The sequence below is a fragment of the Semicossyphus pulcher genome, unplaced genomic scaffold (assembly GCF_022749685.1).
Source record: "Semicossyphus pulcher isolate SPU_LCO1_2020_fin unplaced genomic scaffold, fSemPul1.0.p SCAF_13, whole genome shotgun sequence".
NCBI classification, from domain to species: domain Eukaryota; kingdom Metazoa; phylum Chordata; class Actinopteri; order Labriformes; family Labridae; genus Semicossyphus; species Semicossyphus pulcher.
The window spans coordinates 23019805-23040285 of record NW_027211637.1 but is presented as its reverse complement, the minus strand read 5'-3'; the positions used below and the strand labels follow the sequence as shown (position 1 = coordinate 23040285).

Sequence of the window (20481 nt, the reverse complement as noted above, 5' to 3'; positions counted from 1 at the left end):
CCCTGATGGAGTCTAGACACTGGTGATTGTGGTAGTGAAGGAGTGGACATCTGAAGAGTTGAACCTGGACACTGAAGAATTGGATTGGAGTGATTTTGGTGGAGGAGAGTCGGGATAATTGGTTGATTAATGTCGTGGCAAAATCTGGTTGGTTTAATATTTAAAAGAATAAACACCATGTACACATAGAGAGGGAGTGAGAGAGATAGTAATATGAAGGAATCATGAATTAATTAATGAATAGATGATATCACACAGACTTCCTGTTTGAACGTCCTCCGACAATCATTCAGGGCGGGTTCACACCAAACTTGTTTAGTCCGATTGAACCGAACCCTGGAGCGCTTGTCCCCTCAGTGCGGTTCGTTTAGGTGGTGTGAACGCCGGAATTAAACTCTGGTGCAGACCAAACAACCGGACCATGGTCCGCTAGAAAAGATGGGTCTCGGTCCGTTTCCAGACGAACCACGGTCCGGTATGATTCTGGTGAGAACGTTAACGGACTTAAAGTAGGACCAAGTACAGGAAACAAACCATAAAACTGTGCAATGCAGTATGTTTACGGGTGCCGAGATGAGAAGAGGACAGACGTGGGGGAGCAATGAGGAAATAGAAATATGGGCTGACTAAACATTTACACAAGTAAAAAACTCATAAACAACTCAAAAACATTACATCCCGTGATCATGTTGAGATCGTGTGATTGATCAGTGCGCTCTCTTGCTTTGTTTACTTCAGGGAGTTTCCCCCGTCGAAATTCTGACCAATCAGAGAGCAGTTTCCTTGCGCATCAAAACTTTTGGCCCGCTGGTAAAAGCTGCCATGTGAACAGAAACCAAACTCGAGTCAGAATGCAACTTTGTAACAATTTGATCTTTGATTCGGACCAAACAAACGGACTTTAGGTGTGAATGCGCCCTTTAAATATATGGAGCATAAAATGATTATGTACATATGTGCATGGAGTATTTGAATGTAAAAGCGTCACTAGTAGTTAGAGGACTCTATAGCTTTTTACTGGTAACTGCTCCTTTAAGTGGCTTTGATCTAGAGAGAGAAGGCAGCAGTCAGACGACAGAAGTAGGAGTGGAGCCACACAGTTTTTTGACCACTCTTTTCCTTTTTTGGCTCGTGTTGGAAAACCTTTGAAATGGACATTTTAGTTGTACCTGTTGCTTATTTTATTCAAGTAAACAGTTAAACTTTTTACAGAGTGGTCCAGTGGATTTTTTGGTGTGGAATACGAGGGAATCGTTAGAGCGTCAAGCTAGGGCTTCCTTCAGTGGAAAGTGGAAAGTTAAAAAACTCGCTCTGCATGGAACGACTGGCTCTGCACGGATTAAAGGAGCTCGACACTGCCTAACTCGAAACGGATAACGTGAAGGATCTTCACCGTGTTTCAAGAAGAAAAGACAACAAGCTGCAAGTTGAATTTGAAGCCTGCTGCCCCTCGACATCTGTGTTTATCAGTGAAATATATGAACTACACAGCAAACGGACATACGACAGCCTGTGGAGACGATGTTTATACTTATGGGCGGATCGCGACGTTATTGATTTAATTACAGAGCATCAAAACACACACAGATCTCTTATCTGTCATATCTGCTCCTATCCTAACGTGACTCGGGGCAGAGCATGAGAACCACTCACAGTTCGGTGTCCTCACTGCGCTGCGTGATTATAAACTGCTCACTGCTGGATCACACTGTTATACATTCCGCTACACTGTGTGCAGATCACACTCTGGATCATCTGTCTCTGACCCACGCCGTTTGTCCCTCTAGGGCTGGTCCTGACGAAAGTTGCCAGGGCTGAAATTTGAGTGTGATAAAGGAGTAATGCACACAGAAAGTAGGTCTACAGCATCCAAAACAACCACTACTAAGCGCCGGAGTAGACCTGGGTCACCAAGTGGAAGTGTGTCGTCATCGTCTTCCTCAGTTAGATTAAAGGCAGAAAGGGAGCGTGCTTCATTAATGGCAAAGGCCAAAACATTAAAAGGAGAAGTTGGCAATAGAAAGAGAAGAAGCATTGGCATGCAGAAAAAAGATGCAGGAAGGCTCAACTGCAAGCAGAAGAAAAACATGAAGAGGCAGAATTTGAGGCTGAGCAAAAGAGAATCGAAGCTGCAACAAGGGCCAGAAAGGAAATGCATGCTATACAAGACTGCTCTTGCTGAGTTGGATGCAAAAATTGAAGTTTTGCAAAACCATGAACAAGGAGTGTTTTGGTGATGATTACAAGATAGCTGAAGCCTACATAAAGGAAGCTCTGGACTGGCAGACAATCAGGTCAGAATACGGTGCTGCACTGCAGTCTTTCGCATTGTTTCTCACAGACTAACATAAAAGACACAGACTTCCATACAAACTCAAAGAAGCGTGGAGAAAGTTTGCCTGTGGTCTACAAGAAAAGACAAAGAGCTAAGTTGCAGGACTTTGTAGACTTTGTCAACAAGCAGGTTAGGTATATGTTACAACTGCTCTATGGAAACTTAACATCAACCACCACAAGCACAAGACACCCAGTTCGACAGAAACCAAGACCACAATGTGCAGAGACAATCAAACTAAATAAAGTATTCACAACAGCCATTGTTCCCCGAGCTGTAAACAAAGTCAAAACGGAAAACAACAAACAAGCAACATCAAGACCAAAACTGTCACAGTGGTCGCAAACAGCAAGCCTTGTATTTATTGCAAAGGAGAACAACACGGCCTCACCGTCTGCAGAAAACTTAAGAGCAAGCAACATAAAGAAAGGATTGACTTCTTGAGAAGCAAAGGTCCGTGTTTTGCATGTTTAAAACAAGAATGCTCTCAACCACATCCTACACTTCTGCATATAGACTCACAAGGAGAGGCAACGAAAGAAAGCTGCGAACAACAAACCATATCAACTGCTCTTGTTTAAACTACATCAAATGTGTGCGTCACTGGGGCCGGTAAGGAAGATTGTGTTCTTTCAATCATTCCAGTGTGTGTCAAGACACGAAAGGGAACTAAGACAGTGACTACGTATGCATTTCTCGATCCAGGTAGCTCAGCGACTTTTGTTACAGAGTCACTGATAAGCCAACTTGACATGCATGAACGCAACACAAACATCTTGTTGCGTAAAATGGGAAATTAATCTGTTGTGAACAGCTGGATCGTGACTGGACTGGAAATCTGCAGTCTGGATGGCAACCAGTTTATTGAACTTTCAGAGGTGTATTCTCAAAAAACCACTCCCATAAGCAAAGATAACATCCCCTACCAAGAGGATGTTAACAGCTGGCCTCACCTAAAAGAGGTGAAACTTCCCACTATCGAAGCAGACGTTGTTTTCGTGAGTTATAATTTCAATTTTAGAAGAAGGTGTCGTTAAAAGCCGGCCAAACCTCAGAATGTGCACCTTTACTTTATCCATCCATCCACCCATCCATGATCTATACCACTTATCCTGTTCAGGGTCGCAGGGGTGCTGGAGCCAATTCCACCTGTCATTGGGCGATAGGTGGGGAACACTGATGACTGATACCTTTTCTTTCTGAATAAATAAACCTTTTTGTTAAATTTCTGAATGTTCCCAGTTATATCACTTCTGTCATTATCTTCAAATTTAGACGAAGAAACAAATTCGAACTTCTCATTCAGCCACGGTTGCTACAGCAACAGATAACTGGCATCGTCTCCGTGGGTACAGTTTGGACTCTCAGTGCTTTCCACTTTATTCTCCGCTCAGGCTTCAGTGTTCCGTTCTCTAATCTGTGCAGTCCAGTAGAAATCCAAGAGGCCTGCTAATGAAGCCCCGCACAGTCAATAACGCCTCTTCAGTGAAAAGGAATAAAACTGATAGTGAGTGTTTTGCTCACAGAGCGGCATCATCACCAAACATGAGGCGGTGAAAAGGCTGTGACAGCTTATCATTAATCTGATCTGACACAAACAGAGAAAGGTGAAGCAGGTGAGTTGGTCAGCTCCGTGTGTCCGCTCTGCCCCTGACACAGTGTGACACGGCGGCTCTGCTGGGGGGGAACCACTCCATCACACAGGTAATTAAGTGGAGCAGGAGGGCCCCGTCAACACTGCTGCTCCGACCAGGCCACATATGGCTGCAGGTCTGGGTGGAGGAGACTGAAGGTGCCCTCTCTGACGTGTCCTTAGTTGCTAAAGTGATAAAAACAAACATTCAGGGGGATTATAAAGCTAGTTGCTTGCCTTAGAGGTAGAGACCACTTCTAAAAAGACACCCACATTTCCTGTCTTCTTTCTCTTTCCTTCACATGATCGGCTCATAACAACATTAACACTCCTTTCTCTGTCTTCTGTGTCTGAAATCTCTGAACAAATCACTTGTTCAGGCTGGACTGTTGCCACCAGCGTCTGGGCCGCACCATAAATCTGCACCTCACACACAGACACACACACGCACACTAGCTGGGAGGGAGCGAGAAATAGAAGACGGGACGAGATAGGAAACGGGTGGCAGGTAAGAAGAATGAGACTTTAGGAGGAAATTTAGTTGATCAAGCATTTCTTTGGAACCGTGCTTCCTCCAACGTGCACAGCTTGTAAGGCATGGTGCTGCAGATGCACAGCATATCTCAGACACCACAGAGGATGAGGGGCTAAGAATATTACTGCAGTGGTGCTGGGGGATTGAGTCTTTTCAACATAGTTTTCTGTTTGGGATTTGTTTTGTACAGCAGATTTAATAGCACTTTTACTATAATATCCATAAGCTTATACAGACAGAGTATCCTGTCTAATGGGTGAATGTTTTCATCACATAGTGTCAGTGTTTAGTTTTGTATTTAGTTTCTTCTGTGTTCAGTATTTAGTCTTGTTTAGTTAAGTATTTCACTTGTGTCTTTTTGAATAGATCATTTCCTGTTTTACTTTGTCACCTTGACTCTCGTGTTGGTCCACTTCCTGCCTTTGTGTTTCCTGCTTGTTTGATTGTGTGCCTTGCCCTGATTGTTTTCACCTGCCCCTTGATTGTCTCACCTGTGTCTGATTAGCCTCACCTCCTAAGTTTATTTAGTCTTTGTGCTCCCCTGTCTCGTTTATCTGTGGAGTCTATGTCTTTGACCTTCCTGGTGTGATTTTGTTCCTCGTGTCTTCTTTGGATTATCTTTGTGCCTCCCCTGATTTCCTCGTGGCTCCTTGTGTTCCCTTGGACTACCTGCTTCCTGGTTTTGTTTGTAAGTTTTTTGCTCTGTCTTTTGATTTTCCTTTTTTTGTCTTTTGTTGGAGTTTAGATTTTGTTTGTGCGTTTTTGCCTTTTATTAGTAAAACCTTATATCCAAGTCTGCTTCTGGGTCCTCACCTTTTTGTTTCTACTGAAACTGTGACACATAGTGCATTAAAGCATTAAATGAAAGAGGAACTAAAAGAAACAGCCTTTGTGGTTAAACTGTATTTAGCTCCTTTTTTTTTGCTCTTGAAACCAGCATACAAACTGGCTTTCTGAGAATAGATTGAAATAATCTAACAGTCAAGGTCCAAGAAGCAAGATACCCTCTCTTCTTTTTAAGAGTAGACTCAAAACTTTCCTCTTTGATAAAGCTTATAGTTAGGGCTGGCTCAGACTTGGACCAGCCCACAGTTATGCTGCTAAAGGTTTAGACTGCCGGGGGGAAGTGGCACACCGAGCTCCTCCGTCTCTCTCTGTCCCTGCAGGTCCTTCCGCCAGTCAAGTCAGATGTCTGTTCAACATGAGTCTGGTTCTGCTCGAGGTTTCTGCATGTTAGGAAGTTTTTCCTTGCCAATGTGCTGAATGTTGCTAAGTGCTACTCATGGTGATTCATGTTGGGCCTCTCTTTAAACAACTTAAAGAGTACAGTCTAGACCTGCTCTTTCTGTAAAGTGTCTCAAGGTAACTCTGGTTATGATTTGGCGCTATACAAATAAAATTTGAGTGATTGAATGATTGAAAGAAACCGCCATGCTAGCAGCTATGTTGTGTAAACTAGCTATACTTACTTTGAGCTAAATGCTAATGTCATCAGCAAACAGGCTAACATGAAAACACGAACACGCTGATGTATAGTAGGTAATGTTTGTATTCATTAAGGCAAGATGTGGTGCTAACATCTGCCTCTTTCAAGCAGGTGCTCTTAATAGAGCTGACAGTCCCCTGGGAGGACCGCATGGAAGAGGCTAATGAACGCAAGTGGCTTAAGTACCAGGAGCAGGTAGAGCAGTGTCAGAAGAGAGGCTGGAACTGGCTTGTTGTGAGTCCATCGAGGTGGGGTGTAGAGGCTTTGCTGTCTGTTCATTGTGCCAGGTTAACACCATGCTTGGCATCACAGGAGCTGCCAAAAGGAGAGCCATCAAATCCACCATAGAGGCTGCAGAGAGAGCATCTAGCTGCTTTTGGATCAGGAGGTCCGAACCATGGGCCAACGCTGCTGGGACATGAGCCAGGGCCTGATCAACCCTGGCTGGGTGGCTTGAGTGAGGGTGTCTGATGTTGTGAGAGCATCCTAGGATGTTTTTTTAAACCGTATGCTAGCATGCTAACTGTAGCTGATGGCTAATTAGCAGAAAAGAATGTGCCGCTAAGGCTTAGGGGAATTTAATTCGCTTTGAAGGTAGGCCTACTCGTCCTGAGTATTTGACACTAGCTCTAGCTATGAAAGACAATTTGCACACAAAATGTTTCAACGCCTTCTGTTAATACCATGGCGTTACGATTGAAGGATCAAGTTTGGAGCGATCTAAAGGTATTGGAATTCATCCTGATTAGTGCATGAATGTTTGTACCAAATTTCATGCCAATCCCTCCAACAGTAATCGAGATATTTCACTCAAAATCACAGATGTCGAACTCATGATAGAAGAGGCTGCACCAAAATTCCAAACCCCTTGCAGACCTGATGCCAAACTGCTAGCAGCTAAAAGTGTAAATAATTTATAACTTATTGATCACTGAAGAGAGATTTTCATGCACAGAAGGGTAAGAGTGACCAGTCAGCTGTTAAATCACATTGCTGCAATACTTTCGCAATTTCCTATGGCCACCTCGCCCAGAGGCCCAGATCATTTCACCACCCCTGTCACCGGGAAGAGCACATCGGAATTGCATCATCTTGTCACAGCTACCCAACAGGTCCCAAAAGCTCTCACTTTCACGTGACTAATGCAACCGAGACGACTCCTACTGAGGTACTGACAGAGACGTAACAGCAGGACAGGCAGACAGTGCTGCAGGGAAGAGGAAAGTTTGACGTACCAATGGTGAAGTGAGAGTGCAGTGGACCGAGGTGTTAGTTTCCAACAAATTTAGACCCTGTGTTTCTCGTCTAGGGCGTTAAAATGAGCGACACACCAGCAAAGGAAAAGACAAAGCACTGATAACAGGGAGAATAGAGATCTGCTGTTCATATCAGGCCTGCCACGGTCTGGCAGCTCTACTCTACTCCAACCACTTCTTATCTCAGGCTTGTCTCTCATGCTTCTCCATTCATAGGACAAACTACACGCCGCACCTTGTCACGGTGTCCAGACAGATTGCTAAAATGAGCACTGAACATTTTGTCTTTGTCCTGATGAGATTCAGCAGAAACCACTTCATACTGAGCTTCATTTCCTGACTAATAGTTCAAACATTGTGAATATAAGTGGATTTAGTCTTGTTATAAACATTTTTGTGTGTCTTGGATAAACAGTGCCTTTTGAGGTTATGTTTGCACACATGGTGATTTTGTTTTGCTGCATCTCACTTGACTTTTTATTTCTCTGCTGCTGCCAAATGACTCATTCTGTTATGATTGCAGTTATTTAAAATCTCTCCTTGTTCCTTGCGCTGAGCTTTCACAGTGTTGCATACAAGTTGATGAGGTTCTGTATAATATATTCAGGCCTGATGTTTTACCACATCATCTGTTCAATGGCCCGGAGGAGACGGTGTTCAGTTCTAGATGGTGTTTTTTCGCCATTAGAAGCGCTCATTAGGCTGCAGCATAATTTAGTCTAGGTCCAAGTGTGTGCAAGTTTCAGCACATTTACATTTCTGTCAGAATAAGAAACAGGTGTGAAACTATGGGGAATAAATTATTAAATAAACTATGCTAAGGAATGAATTGAGAAATATTTTATTTTTTTATACTGAAGACGAGGCATACGGAATATTGTTATCTTGAGATCACAAGACAATTATTTCAATTCTGTGTTTTAAAGTGGTAATCTCGAAGATCTCAGTTTTGCTCTCTTTTGCAGCAACTTATGGTGATAAACGGTAATTGCGGGAGCACACTTCCCAGATATCCCGACAGTGTCGCATGTGTGACGTCCACGGTTGGCTCCGGTTGTAACTCTTGATTTTCCTCGCTGACGGTCGCTTTCCTTTTTAGACTGTTTGCCTTCATCTGAGCTTCGAGTTTGTTTCTTTTCCTTTGGATTTTCACTTATTTTTGAAGTTGTATCTGTAGTCATCCATCTTTTCTTTGTTTGTTCAGCCATAGTAGATTACTGTTTACTCACAACACTTGCAGAAACCGAAAAAGCAGCCGCTTAGCTCCGCCTACCCTCTCTGGCAGACCAACCACTGCTGGGTGATGGAAAACGCGTCACTAACTGGGCGCTGCTTGTGATTTTTTTGAGTGAAAGTCGCACCAGACACCCAGTCTGCAAAGGCTTTCATCAGTGGGCCATAGGCTCTGTCACCATTGTGTTACCTCATTCAGCGATAGATAGTGACTTAACAAAAAATTATTTAAATGAAAATCTTCGAAATGATCACTTTAAAAAAAGCCAATTTCTCATGATCATGTGATCCATCCATTATCTATACCGCTTACCCTGCTCAGGGTTGTGGGGGGGAGTTGGAGCCGATCCCAGGTGTCACTGTCATTGCAGGGTTACACCTGGACTGATCGCCGGCCAATCACAGGACTGACACATAGAGACAGGCAACCCTTCACGCTCACACTCACACCTACAGGCAATTTAGAGTCACCGATGAACCTAACGAGCATGTCTTTGGACTGTGGGAGGAAGCCGGAGTACCCGGAGGGAACCCAGGCATGCACGGGGAGAACATGTGAACTCCACACCGAAAAGCCCCCTATGTCCAAACCAGGATGCAAAGTAGGAACGTTCTAGCTGTGAGGCAACAGCGCTAACCACTGCACAATTGTGCCTATTGATCATGGGATGCTGCAGATGTAAAAAAAGATAAGGGTCTGGTTCATGTGCTCAAGCGTGACTTCAGCCTTCAGGTTCAGTGCCAAGGTTGTCAGGAAGTATTCATAACTTAAGTCTGATTTAGATTTACGATGATGCACAATAGATAACCCTTAATCTGACATTTTTTTAGCTTTATCAGTTGCTACAGTTGTGAAGGTGACATGTTGGCTTGGCAGTCCTGATTAAAAACACAAGTTCTAAGAGAATAAATAGTAAAAACAACCTTTTGTTTTCTCCTGATTCTCCTAGCATTAAAAAAATGTATGCAAACATGGCCCTTCTGGGTTTCCGTAGTTCCACAATATAAGGCTGTTTGGTCTTATTGGAGGGTGTAACTAGATGGATTCAGGGAGAAGAAAAAGTCAGGGGTTTTCCTCCTGCTAATGACACCATAGATAAAACATCTGAGGCCATTCTGGGCATTCACTTAAACAGACCTCAAGGCATTATCATTAAATCCATAAAGATTTCTAATTAGCATAATGAGGGGATGATCAACCCTCTCAAGCTGTGAATCTGAATGAGATCTCTTTTTCTCACCTCCACTCAGGCTGTGAATGAAGCAAAGTGAAGTCATCATTGGTGAAGTATTGTTACGAGTACCGCAGTTCTTCATTATCTAGTAAAACTTTATCACGCACCTTTTCAGTGGTTAAATGTTCCCCAGGGTGCACGGGGGATTTCTGTTTTGAGCGCTGGGGCCAGGGTGTGACGTGTTTTGATACTTCCAAGAACAATGGTTATAAAATTCTGTCTTGCCTCAGATCTCCTTTCCAGAGAGAAATTTTTTGTTTATAAAAGATAACAGTCCCAATGCAACTCATCGCACACAAGCAATGAAACTTGACGGTTGAAACTCTGAACTCTCGACTTCAAGACACAAACATGTCAGGAAACAGTCGCGGCCACTTCCTTTACAGGAATGGAGAACTGTTCACACGCTTGACTGCAGAATGAGAAGAAAGGTTTCAGCATTTGCATTTGCGTGTGGGTGTCGATGCAGATATGATAGCTGAGGGCAGCATGATGCAACACAACCTGACTGTATTTATATGTTTGGCCCTTTGTTGTCCAATGCGTCATGTTTTCAACCCAGGGTGAAAGGTCCAAACAGAAAATGTACATAAATAACAACAACACTGAAGTAAAATAGAATTTAAAAAAAAAACAGAACAGCTTTTTTAACTATTCCAAAAAAAGGAAAAAGTTTGGCCTTGGGAAGATGCCAGATTCAGGGCCTATAAACAACCTAAAACATGAGTTTGCCTACTGTACAGTGGCTATTATAGGAAATCTCATATTTAACTTGTCAGGCTCAGCTGCACTTGCTTTATCTCTTATTAACAGTTAGCTTTAAAGACTCAATAAAACACAATAAAAAATAATCACTCTCATTGTTCATGTAGTGTTTTTTTGGCTGTAGCAAACAGCTGTTTTCAACAAAAAACCTCTGTACACAATCTTCTTAGCACTGAAGGCCAGACAGATACAGTTAGCAACTAGCAGATTAGTTCTAGTAGCTACCAGAACTAATAGTAGAACTAAGAGTAGCCCGGCAGCCACCAGAACTGCCACTACAGTTCTTGCAGGTTGCGGCAGAACACAGTCGCTACTGGCAGTTCTCCTGGCAGCTACCAGATGTGCCACAGCAAGCTACTGCTAACACAATTGAGCTTGTTCCTCTCTCCTCTATTTACAGATTAGGTAGTATTGAACAAAGTATGAAGTATCATTTATCAGCAGGATTTGTGAAGAGCAAAAGGGGTGGATTGCAATTCGCCTTAATGACATCCCAGCGACGATTTAGCTTTCTACAATTCATCATGAGACGTCGTATCTCAACTTCAACTCGCTTCTCAAGTTGTTAGTTGGACTGTGAACAATGCAGCACACAGAAAAAGAAGTCTTGGCCGGAAGTCTTTAATCGCTAACCACTTTCTACCCCAGAAGCTCTGAAATGTTGGCCATCACTCTCAGAAGCTATATTGTCTACTGTGATGGCCACAGCCACACAAGGGTAATAAGCCTCTCCTTCACCTACACTCTCACCTCATTGGTTGTCTAACAGAACATGTTCATCTTTATTTTGTAGTTAACCACACAAACAATTTATACGCTTAGTTTGGTTTGGTATTAGTTTATTTTTGCATTTGAGTTTACATTGTTTAAATTTAGTGCGCACATTTTATACTGTAAGATTAGACACACATTTCTGTTATACTAATCATTTTTTCTTTGTCCTTGAGTTACCTGACTGTTGAGGGGATGGCACTTCCTGGTTGGAGCAAAAGGCGTGGCCAAGGGTTGTGGACTCTCTTATGCTGGAGCCAGCTCATTGGAAGGAACCAAATGCTCTGATGTCATGGGGGGGATTTGGGTTTAGTTGGTTTAGCTTTGTATTAAGTTTCACTTAGTGTCCATTTTGTTTACCCCTTGTGTTTGAGTTGGTTTGGCCAAACCCCTATATATGTTCCTTGGTTATCTCATGGAAGGTCTGTTTGTTATGTTCACACGTTAACAGCTTAAGTAGAGTTATATTAAGTTGACCTCTTTTATAGGCCTAGTTGTTATAATTTTTTGTATAACAAACATTGTAACACTTAAATGTTCTTTTTGGGTAAAATAAAACCCAAAGTTTTCTCAAAAGTCCTGCTGTCTTGTGCCTTACTGCCTGGTCCCTAACACTACATAAAAGCAAATGGGTTCCAAAATTGAGCCTTTAGCAGCTTAAAAGCCGGGTGGTGAAGACCAAAAACAGAGCTAGACGAGAGTGAATTTTCGGCTAGCGTTTGCCATGTAGCCAGAAACACGACTCAAAATGCTCAATATCAGTTAAGTTACAGGTAGAAATGTTATATAATCTCTCATCAGTGTAAAATCACCTTATAATGAGGAATAATTGTGTTTCCTTTGTCGTAGAATCACCCTTTATATTCACATACAGAGGGGGTCTAATCCATGGAGTCTGGACGAACAAACCCTGGCTCTAAAGTTGAAAGGCTGACCAACTGACCACCAAAGTCACTCCTTGTGGAATAAGAAGAGAGTTCTGTGTATGAAAGGCAGGTAGTAATTTGTTCTACCTACTGTCCCCAAATAGGTCAGTCAGCAGGGGTATGTATTTAGAGATTAAGGAAAGCAAAATGCAAATGTTTCTGGGGCACACAGATACATCAACACACACGCACACACACACACACATACACACAAACAGCTGTTAAGCGGCTTATGCTCAAGTGGCATACAGCAGCTTTCCCATTATAACCATTCTACTCATCTGTTGTTGGAGAGAAACACGCCTCATAGAAACGTGGCCACAACCTTCAACCTGGAACAAACATCATTTCAAATTTGTCCTCTTTGCTTCAACCTAAAACTGTCTGTCTACTTTTCTGATTTCAGTAAGGGCTCGGTTGAACACAACCTTGCTTTTTGTGCCCATTGAAAGAGGTCTATGTCCTTGATTAATAGGGCCATTAAGATATGCCTTGAGGCCTCTGAGAGAGAGAGGTCAGTCTGACATGTTACGGTTCCACTGCAACCTTGGTAGAGTCGGTTTTTACTGGAAAACACACACAAAGAAATGAAAGCAGAAAACAAAGGTGTGAAACAGAGGTGAATAACACTCTGCTGATGCATTACCCAAAGACCAATCTCGGATCCCATCGACTATAGTCCGATGACGATATAGTGACACTGGTGAACATGCTGGGGTAAACGGGATAAACGAGTTCCGGTCAAGACTTCTGTTTCCGCGTGCTGTACTGTCTTGGGATTTACTTTAATTAACGGGTCTTACCTTTGCTGAAATATTAACATCATGATGCAGATTTGTAAAAATGAAGCTTTGTCAGGTCTGTCCTCAGGAGGAGAAAAAAACAACTTTTTAAATGCTCGTTTGTTTAACGTAGGTCGGATCGCTACTTTCTGATGCATTTGAGGAAGTCGGGAAATCTGAACGCTCAACGGCATTTATGACAGCGTCGGTGAATTTTAGATCTAGAACTGATTGTTAGCTGTTAGCATGCAGATATCTGTTTAGAGAGATTAATAAGAAGGTAAATCACTGTCAGAGAATCGCCGATTGGAAGCCGGGATGTTATTACGGCGCATTACGTTCCGCCTGCTTTTGCCCTCCACACGGACTGTTTTTCCTGCATTCGCTTGTGATACGTGATTGGTCAATATTACTCGGACTACAAGCGTAATACAAATGGAACCAGAACACTTGCCGTCCCGGAAATTCACGTCCTGACCTGTAAATAGAGATTACCCAAAGACAAAACACCATCACGCAAACAAAGAAGAAGCAGAAAAACTTTCTGGCACAAACTTAAGTCATCAAACCAACTACATGTTTTCAAAGAAACGATTTACGATTTGTTGAAAATAACAAAAAGATTTGAGTTTTTAATAAAAGGTCTCTATAGACATGTATCTCAGCACGATCTTCTTCCTGCAGTAAACACAGTAACCACCCTACTTTTCTCTATTCGAGATGTACAGGATGTAAAACTATGACAGAAGGAGGCAGTCAGCAGTTTGTTCTCTGTTTCTGCACCGCGGCTCACAGTTCCTCAGAGACACCACCATTCATATTCATCATTCTGACATTCAGTGTTGACTTGCCAAATAAAGAAGTTATTTTTCATATCATCCATCAATAACTGTCCCCTCTTATTTTTTTGGTAAATGTGCATCAGTAACTTTGAGAACAGAACTGCAGAAACAAGTGAGAGGACTGCAGACATAATAGTGGGAGGGTGAATGAAACTGAATTAAATCAAGATGTGCAGACATGGACCTCAGGCAGCTGCAACATTTTTTTTTCTTAACTCATTCTACATCTTTTATATACACGCACATATCTATGAGTTGAAATCAGTCTTATTACAAATACCCAACCCCTTGAGTAGATAGGCTGCCAAAACCTTGGGTGTATGTTGGAGAATCAATTGTCCAGATACTCATTACAGATAATTACAGAGGCTTTTGGTCTTTTTGTCACCCCAAGGGCAGAACTATTGAAAGAAAGTAATTAATTAAATGACGACCAATTTTTAAAAGACGCTCCTGAATAATTGCATAATACCGAACTCATGTTTTTATCTCTCCATGGAGTCTGGTAGAGTTCATTTATAACTGGCCTGAGTCATTCAGTTATATAAGAAAGGGAACATGAACAACTTCATTTCTGGGAGTCAAATCAAAACTTTAGGAGGGAAAAAGCAAGAAAATTTCTGCCACATTTGCGGAGATAATTTTTATATCACATGCAATCTGATCTAGGATAGTCTCAGAAACTTGGTTATTCTTTCTTTGTACAAAAGGAAGGAGATTGATATGATCTGTGGGATTGGTACTTTTAGATCTCCCGAAAGTGTTAGTGTTACGTTTCAAGATTCAACAAAAAGGGGAGAGGACCCAGGTGCAGACTTGATGATTTGTTAAATAAAACAAAAGACAAAAAGAGAAGTCAAAAAACGAAAGGGCTTACTTGAAGGGTCCAGGTTTCAAAATCCAGCAACAGGTCCAACGTAAAGTAAATCCACACTGGAACACGGGGAACATGGTTTCAGGACGAAAGATGACAATGCACTAGCACAGAAAGGCAGGAGCACAGAGACCATACAGGGTAATCAGGGACAGGTGAGACTAATCAACACAGGTGAAAACAATGCGGACAGGGCACACAATTTAAAAGGTGGGAAAACACACAAAGGCAGAAAGTAAAACAAGACATGACACACATGGAGCCAGAACTTGCAACCAAGCATATATCAAAACAAGGATCATACATGGCAGTTTGACACAGTGGACCATTAGATTTTCCTCACTTAACTAAAAGTATTGGGATAATTAGTATGATTTGATTTGATTATCTGCATTATCTGAAGCTATAGAAATCAACTCTGGGGTGCCCCAGGGAAGCGTCCTGGGTCCTCTCCTCTTTCTACATTAATGACATGAAATCTGTTTGTAAACCACCTGTTTGTCTAAGCTGGTTAATCAGGTGTGTATGACAACAACATTTTGAAGAGCTGGTTAGTTCCAAAATGATAATGGAGACACTCTGATTGCTGCCAGATCAAATTTCTGGCACATATGGTCTACTTTTTTGAATGAATGAAGACTTTTTAGAAGACAACGTCTTAGTTTTACTGAAATGATGAGAGGGTGTGCTTTGTGTGTTGGATGCCGAGTGAGTTGGATGCTGTGTGCGGGAGTATATGCTATATATAAGAATGCGTGTGGGCATGTAGGTAGCCTATGCAGGTATGTTGATGAAGTGTTGTTGTATGGTATGTAGAGATAGATATTTATACTTATCTTATTTTGCATTGCTTTGTTGTTTTAAATGTTGTGTATTTTACTTTAATTAAGCTTGTTCTGCTATCTCTGTCCTTTGGTATCATTATGTTCATTATCCCATAACAGCAGTAATGAGCTGACCATTTAGTGATCTGCTTCATGTTGAGTAGCTTGTCAGTATCATCACGGCACAGAGAGTTTCAGTGCTGTTCTCATGGTGACAGCTGGCTATATTGCTGCACACAGCAGGCAATGTTATTTTGAAAGGGCACGGTGGCTTTAGTTCCCACAGTTGCAGTAGATTTATATTGTTCAGCCGTTTGAATCAATATCAAAACACTCTCATGCCAACAAGAAAAGTGCACTGAGCCAAAACAACTGAATCACAGCTGACAAGAACTGAGCATAAAAAGTAATGGGTTTAAAGTAAGAGTTTAAAAATCAGAAATCTAAAGAAAAAACTAATTTCATTCATCAGTTACAGCAAACTTGGTACGACCTCCATTTTAGTCCAGGCTAAAATATTTCAACAAGGACTAAATGGATTGGAATGACAAGAAATACATTCTTGAGGGATGAATCATTGACGTTGGTGATCCTTGACTTTCCCTCACACACCAACACCAGGTCAGTGTCTGTTTTACTTTTTCAGTTTTCAAGTGCATTAGCTTCCCATCTACAATATGGATTGCCACAAAATTTACCACATACAATCAATTCCCCCAGAGGGAAGACTTGATTTCAAACTAATCAAAATGATGACCTTTTTAATATTTTAATTTCTATATGTTGTGGACCAACTTCATATTGGATATTAATATTGGATATATTAATTATCCTCCCTTGCTTGACCAATGGTTGCAAAAAGTCAGACATGTCAACACAATGAAACATATAACTGCTCAGCTTCAACTGACACTGCTTACGTTCTTCAGTTAGGACTCTTCTGGTGTATTATTTGGATGTAAACCTCTGTAGATCTATATAGGTAGGTGTTAATTTATGTGCATGTGCATGCTTATGCAGGTGTATGCGTATGTATCATTACATGTGTATATGTATGTATATAAATGAATATTGTTGTCGGTAGGTAGATAATGTATGTTCTCTCCTATATGGGACTGCTTCACCTATATCAACATGTATTATGTCAAAAAGGATGCTGTTTTCTTTTGTATCTGTTAATTTGTTATTTTGTAACAGTTGCAATAAAGTTAAAAAAAAATCTATATGTTATGCAAATTGAATATTATTTTTACAAGCTATTGGCAAATGTTAGCATGCATGCAAAAAGATTGACACCATTGTTAATATACCTGCTAAACATTAGCATGTTAGCATGCTGGTGTTACCATTTATCTGAAAGCACCTTTATGGCAAAGCCTGATATTTAAGCACAGCTGTTTACTCTTAAATTAACATGTTTCTTTTAGGTTTTTCCTCCGCTATGAAGAAAGTTTTGGGATAAATTTATAACGAATCCCTATACAATATTCACTTGTTATAAATAAACTAAACTTTAGTGAAAACCAGGAAGTAAAGACCAGAACTACAACTACAGTGCAGTAACCCCAGATGACATACAAATGCACACAGACCTATTTGCACACATACATGGCTTTTAATCCTCTTTCATCCCATCAGCTTATTAAATCAAATATCTCTTGGCATCATTTCATATGCTGTTTTGTGAGTGATATCAATACCAGATGTGTGGCTGCAGTGAATGAACGTCGATGTATGCCTCTGTGATAGCGCTTTCCCTTTCTCTTAAAGGAAGTACGTCTGTGGTTTTGAATAAATTTGCAGACACAAACACGTGGTCCTTCAGGACAGTGTTTTACTGTATGAATCACAACGTCTGTTTTATTGATGATATGCTTGACTGCTTTTCCACTGTGCACAATCCATGTTTAAAAAAAACACTCAATGCTGACTCTGCTCACTTACAGTACAACAAGAATGAATCCTGGAGCATAAAAAAGAGGGACAGGGGCGAGATTTCATAGCACGGTACATAAATATGAGTGAGTTTACATGCACAAAGAGATCCAATGACGAGTTTTCTTTTTTTTGCTACGTTTGCTTAAAGGCTGGTGCTGAGAGGAGCAGGGTACGGGGGGCAAGGCAGAATAAACAGTTTTACAGTACAGTACTTCGTTTCCATCACATCACCATGGGTAGGGAGGGAAGCAGGGAGTCGATTGCTATGCAGAGAAAAGAGAGAGAGAGAATAATATGGGAGGGATTTATTCAGCATGTGTACATGTGGAGATATTGAGGGAGTGAACCTGCAGGGTCAGAGTTGAGGCCACATGATCCCATTCGGGCTGTGTACTTTCATCAGACGAATCCCAATAATGAAAGAGAGGAAATGTGCTGGATCAGACTCAGATTAGAGGTCTCAAAGAGTCCAGAGACGATGATGGAAAGGAGTTATTACCAATATAGAGGAGCGGAGCTGACAGTGGGAGCATCAGGTGGCCAGCCACAAGCGTACACATCTCTGTGTCTTCTTAAGTTAAAATGTCTTTTTTTTCCTTACATCGCACTATAGTATACATACTGTACAATACTCACTGAACTGCCACTGTGTCCCCAGCAGGAGGGAGGAGAACAGGGAGGTGGCGCATGTTTTTCTTACACTAACATTCAATACTTAATAAACACAGGAGGGGACTCACGCTCAAACACACACATACGCACTTTCGCACAAATGCAAAGACGGACACATAAGATTTAATGCTTCACAACACGGTCTCATAATGTACAAGGAACTTCATCTTAAAAAAAAAAAAAAACCTTCTTTCGCTATATTACAAATAAAACATTTAGTCCTCTCCGGCTGTTAAAAACACTGAGAGTAATAATAAAATCATCCAAACCACTCAAACATACAGTGGCGTTGGTGGTTTGATAGAATAGTCCTTCTTGTTTTTGTGTGTTTGAGAGAGAGACAGGAAGATGTAGAGAGAAGGAGAAGAATGTGTGGTCATGAGGAGGAGATTGAAGTGGCATATGGAGGATTGAGTGGTCCTTTGGAAGGGGAGAAAAACATAACGAAACAAAAAAGTGCCAAGGTAAAGTGAATTCAAGTAATGTGTGCTCTATACACAGGAGAGGGAGGGAAGGAGGGAGCGAGTCCTGTGGCTCCGACATGGCCGCTACTGGCTCTTCCTGTGTTCAGTCAGGCTCGTCGATGCCTCTGTAGGCGTCTCTCCGCGGGCAGCTTTGGAGAGGACATCCGCCCACTTTGCTTGAAGTTCTGCATCTTGGGCACTTAAGAGGAAAGTTTGCTGGGCGTGACTGAGCCGCATTGCGTGTTTGACCTCCGACTTCTCGCCTGATGATGGCGGTACCACGCACACCTCGTAACCAGGTAGAGGCACCGGCCGCGCCCCCTTGGACTCCTAGAGAAGCGAGTTACATAAGTGAATTAGAAGAAATCTGTTGAGGAAACCAATAGCAGCATGTGACGGCTTTTCTCTTCAGCTGTATGTATATTAAACCCTGTCCTTCTCTCTCCCATCCCCCTTTTTCCTCTGCATAATCAGGAAATGCTCGTCCAACTCCCTTTTAATCCTAATCTTTGGAATGGCAGCTTTCTGCAGCGGGATGGGGATATTAGTCTTGGAAATGAAAACGGGAGAGGCTTTAACAGGCCGACTTCCCTTCTGTGCCATCAGCTAGGAATCACAGCCTCCAGCATAAAGCTCATTTCACATGATTGCTTTGGAAATCTTTTTATTTTTAGCAGTCATGTAAACAACTGGTAAAAATGCATCTTGTAGGGATTTTCTGGGTGGATTTAAATCTACATTCAGAGCCAAGATTTCAAGGAACTACTGTAAATCCATAGAGTTGCTCTGTCTGATCAGTAGGATCTGCAGCGGTGCTGACAGCAACAGCAGATATACCTGAGGTCACATTCAGGACAAACAAATCCTCCTAGCCCAAATCTACAGAGCACAGACAGTGCACAGACAGGCTGGCACAGCAGGATCAGATATATCTGACTGACACATACTCAGTGATGTGCACAGCCGCTACACTGTAGAGAGGTCGAGCTTCAAAAGGAGGAAGTGCACTGAAAGGCCAGACGAGTGTAGCAAGAGGATATGAAGAGAGACCACTAAAGCACACTAAAGTTATGTGGCTACATGTTGTTTATTGTCCTTTATTTCTACAAATCTAAACCTAACATGGGGGTCACGTGTAATATTATCATAAGTATTGTGAGTAAAAGACATAAAGGATAAAATATATATTCCCTAAAAAAAGGGTGCAAAAGGTGCTATTTAACACTCACACATCTTCAGAGTGTGTCTTACCTGTCCGTTGCTCTGCAAGTACAGCACCAGTGGCTCCGCCTTGGTGACAGCCACCCACATCTTGGTCCAGCTCTTCCCTTTCTCCTGCACTTGAAGGTGGCCACATAGCAGGCAGTTCTCCCCCGTTAGAGATGTCTGTCTCTAAAAAGATAGAATAATATAGAAGTATTCATAAAGAGGCCAACCTCAATTATTTACACAACACCTGTTTAGGCCTGAGATAACCAATGGTCAGCAATTTATTGATCATTGATTATCATTTCCAGTGTAAATAGCTTATTCAACCTGTTTTTAAGGGTTCTATAAAAGTGACGTTTAATATTATTAAGACTGATTTGAATTAGCTTGTTATTAAAATCCATCTGCACCAGACATTATGCAAGTTGAATTTGATGAGCAAATGATAGAGCAGATCTTCCACTGCTCACTATTACGCAACAACAACAAAGTAGGACACAGTGAGATTTGTTCATGGGCAGGTGTCCGAGCTCCTGCTGCCCTTTGTCTGAACCTTAGGTGGCCTAACTGCTCCCCCATGTGGTGACAAAGCTCACTGCAGCTCTTTTTTTTCCTTTTTTTTTCCTGAATCATGCATCAGAAGAGTAAGACAACTTCAGCGACAATATGTCTGAATAGTGTCAGCTTTTCAGCATGATCAC

The 20481-nt window shown here is 41.8% G+C and overlaps 1 protein-coding gene across 1 annotated transcript in view; it reads right to left on the bottom strand.

The window, feature by feature from the left end:
• Positions 1-17329: 17329 nt before the first annotated feature.
• fgd (faciogenital dysplasia) overlaps positions 17330-20481 on the bottom strand; it is a 57899-nt gene continuing 54747 nt past the window's right edge. Inside the window, exons 18-19 of the mRNA XM_069660224.1 lie at positions 19823-19963; positions 17330-18901 (exon numbers count right to left, since the gene is read on the bottom strand). Of these exons, the coding sequence (XP_069516325.1) occupies positions 18656-18901; positions 19823-19963 (387 nt within the window). The 3' untranslated portion in view covers positions 17330-18655. The remainder of the gene's footprint in view (positions 18902-19822; positions 19964-20481) is intronic.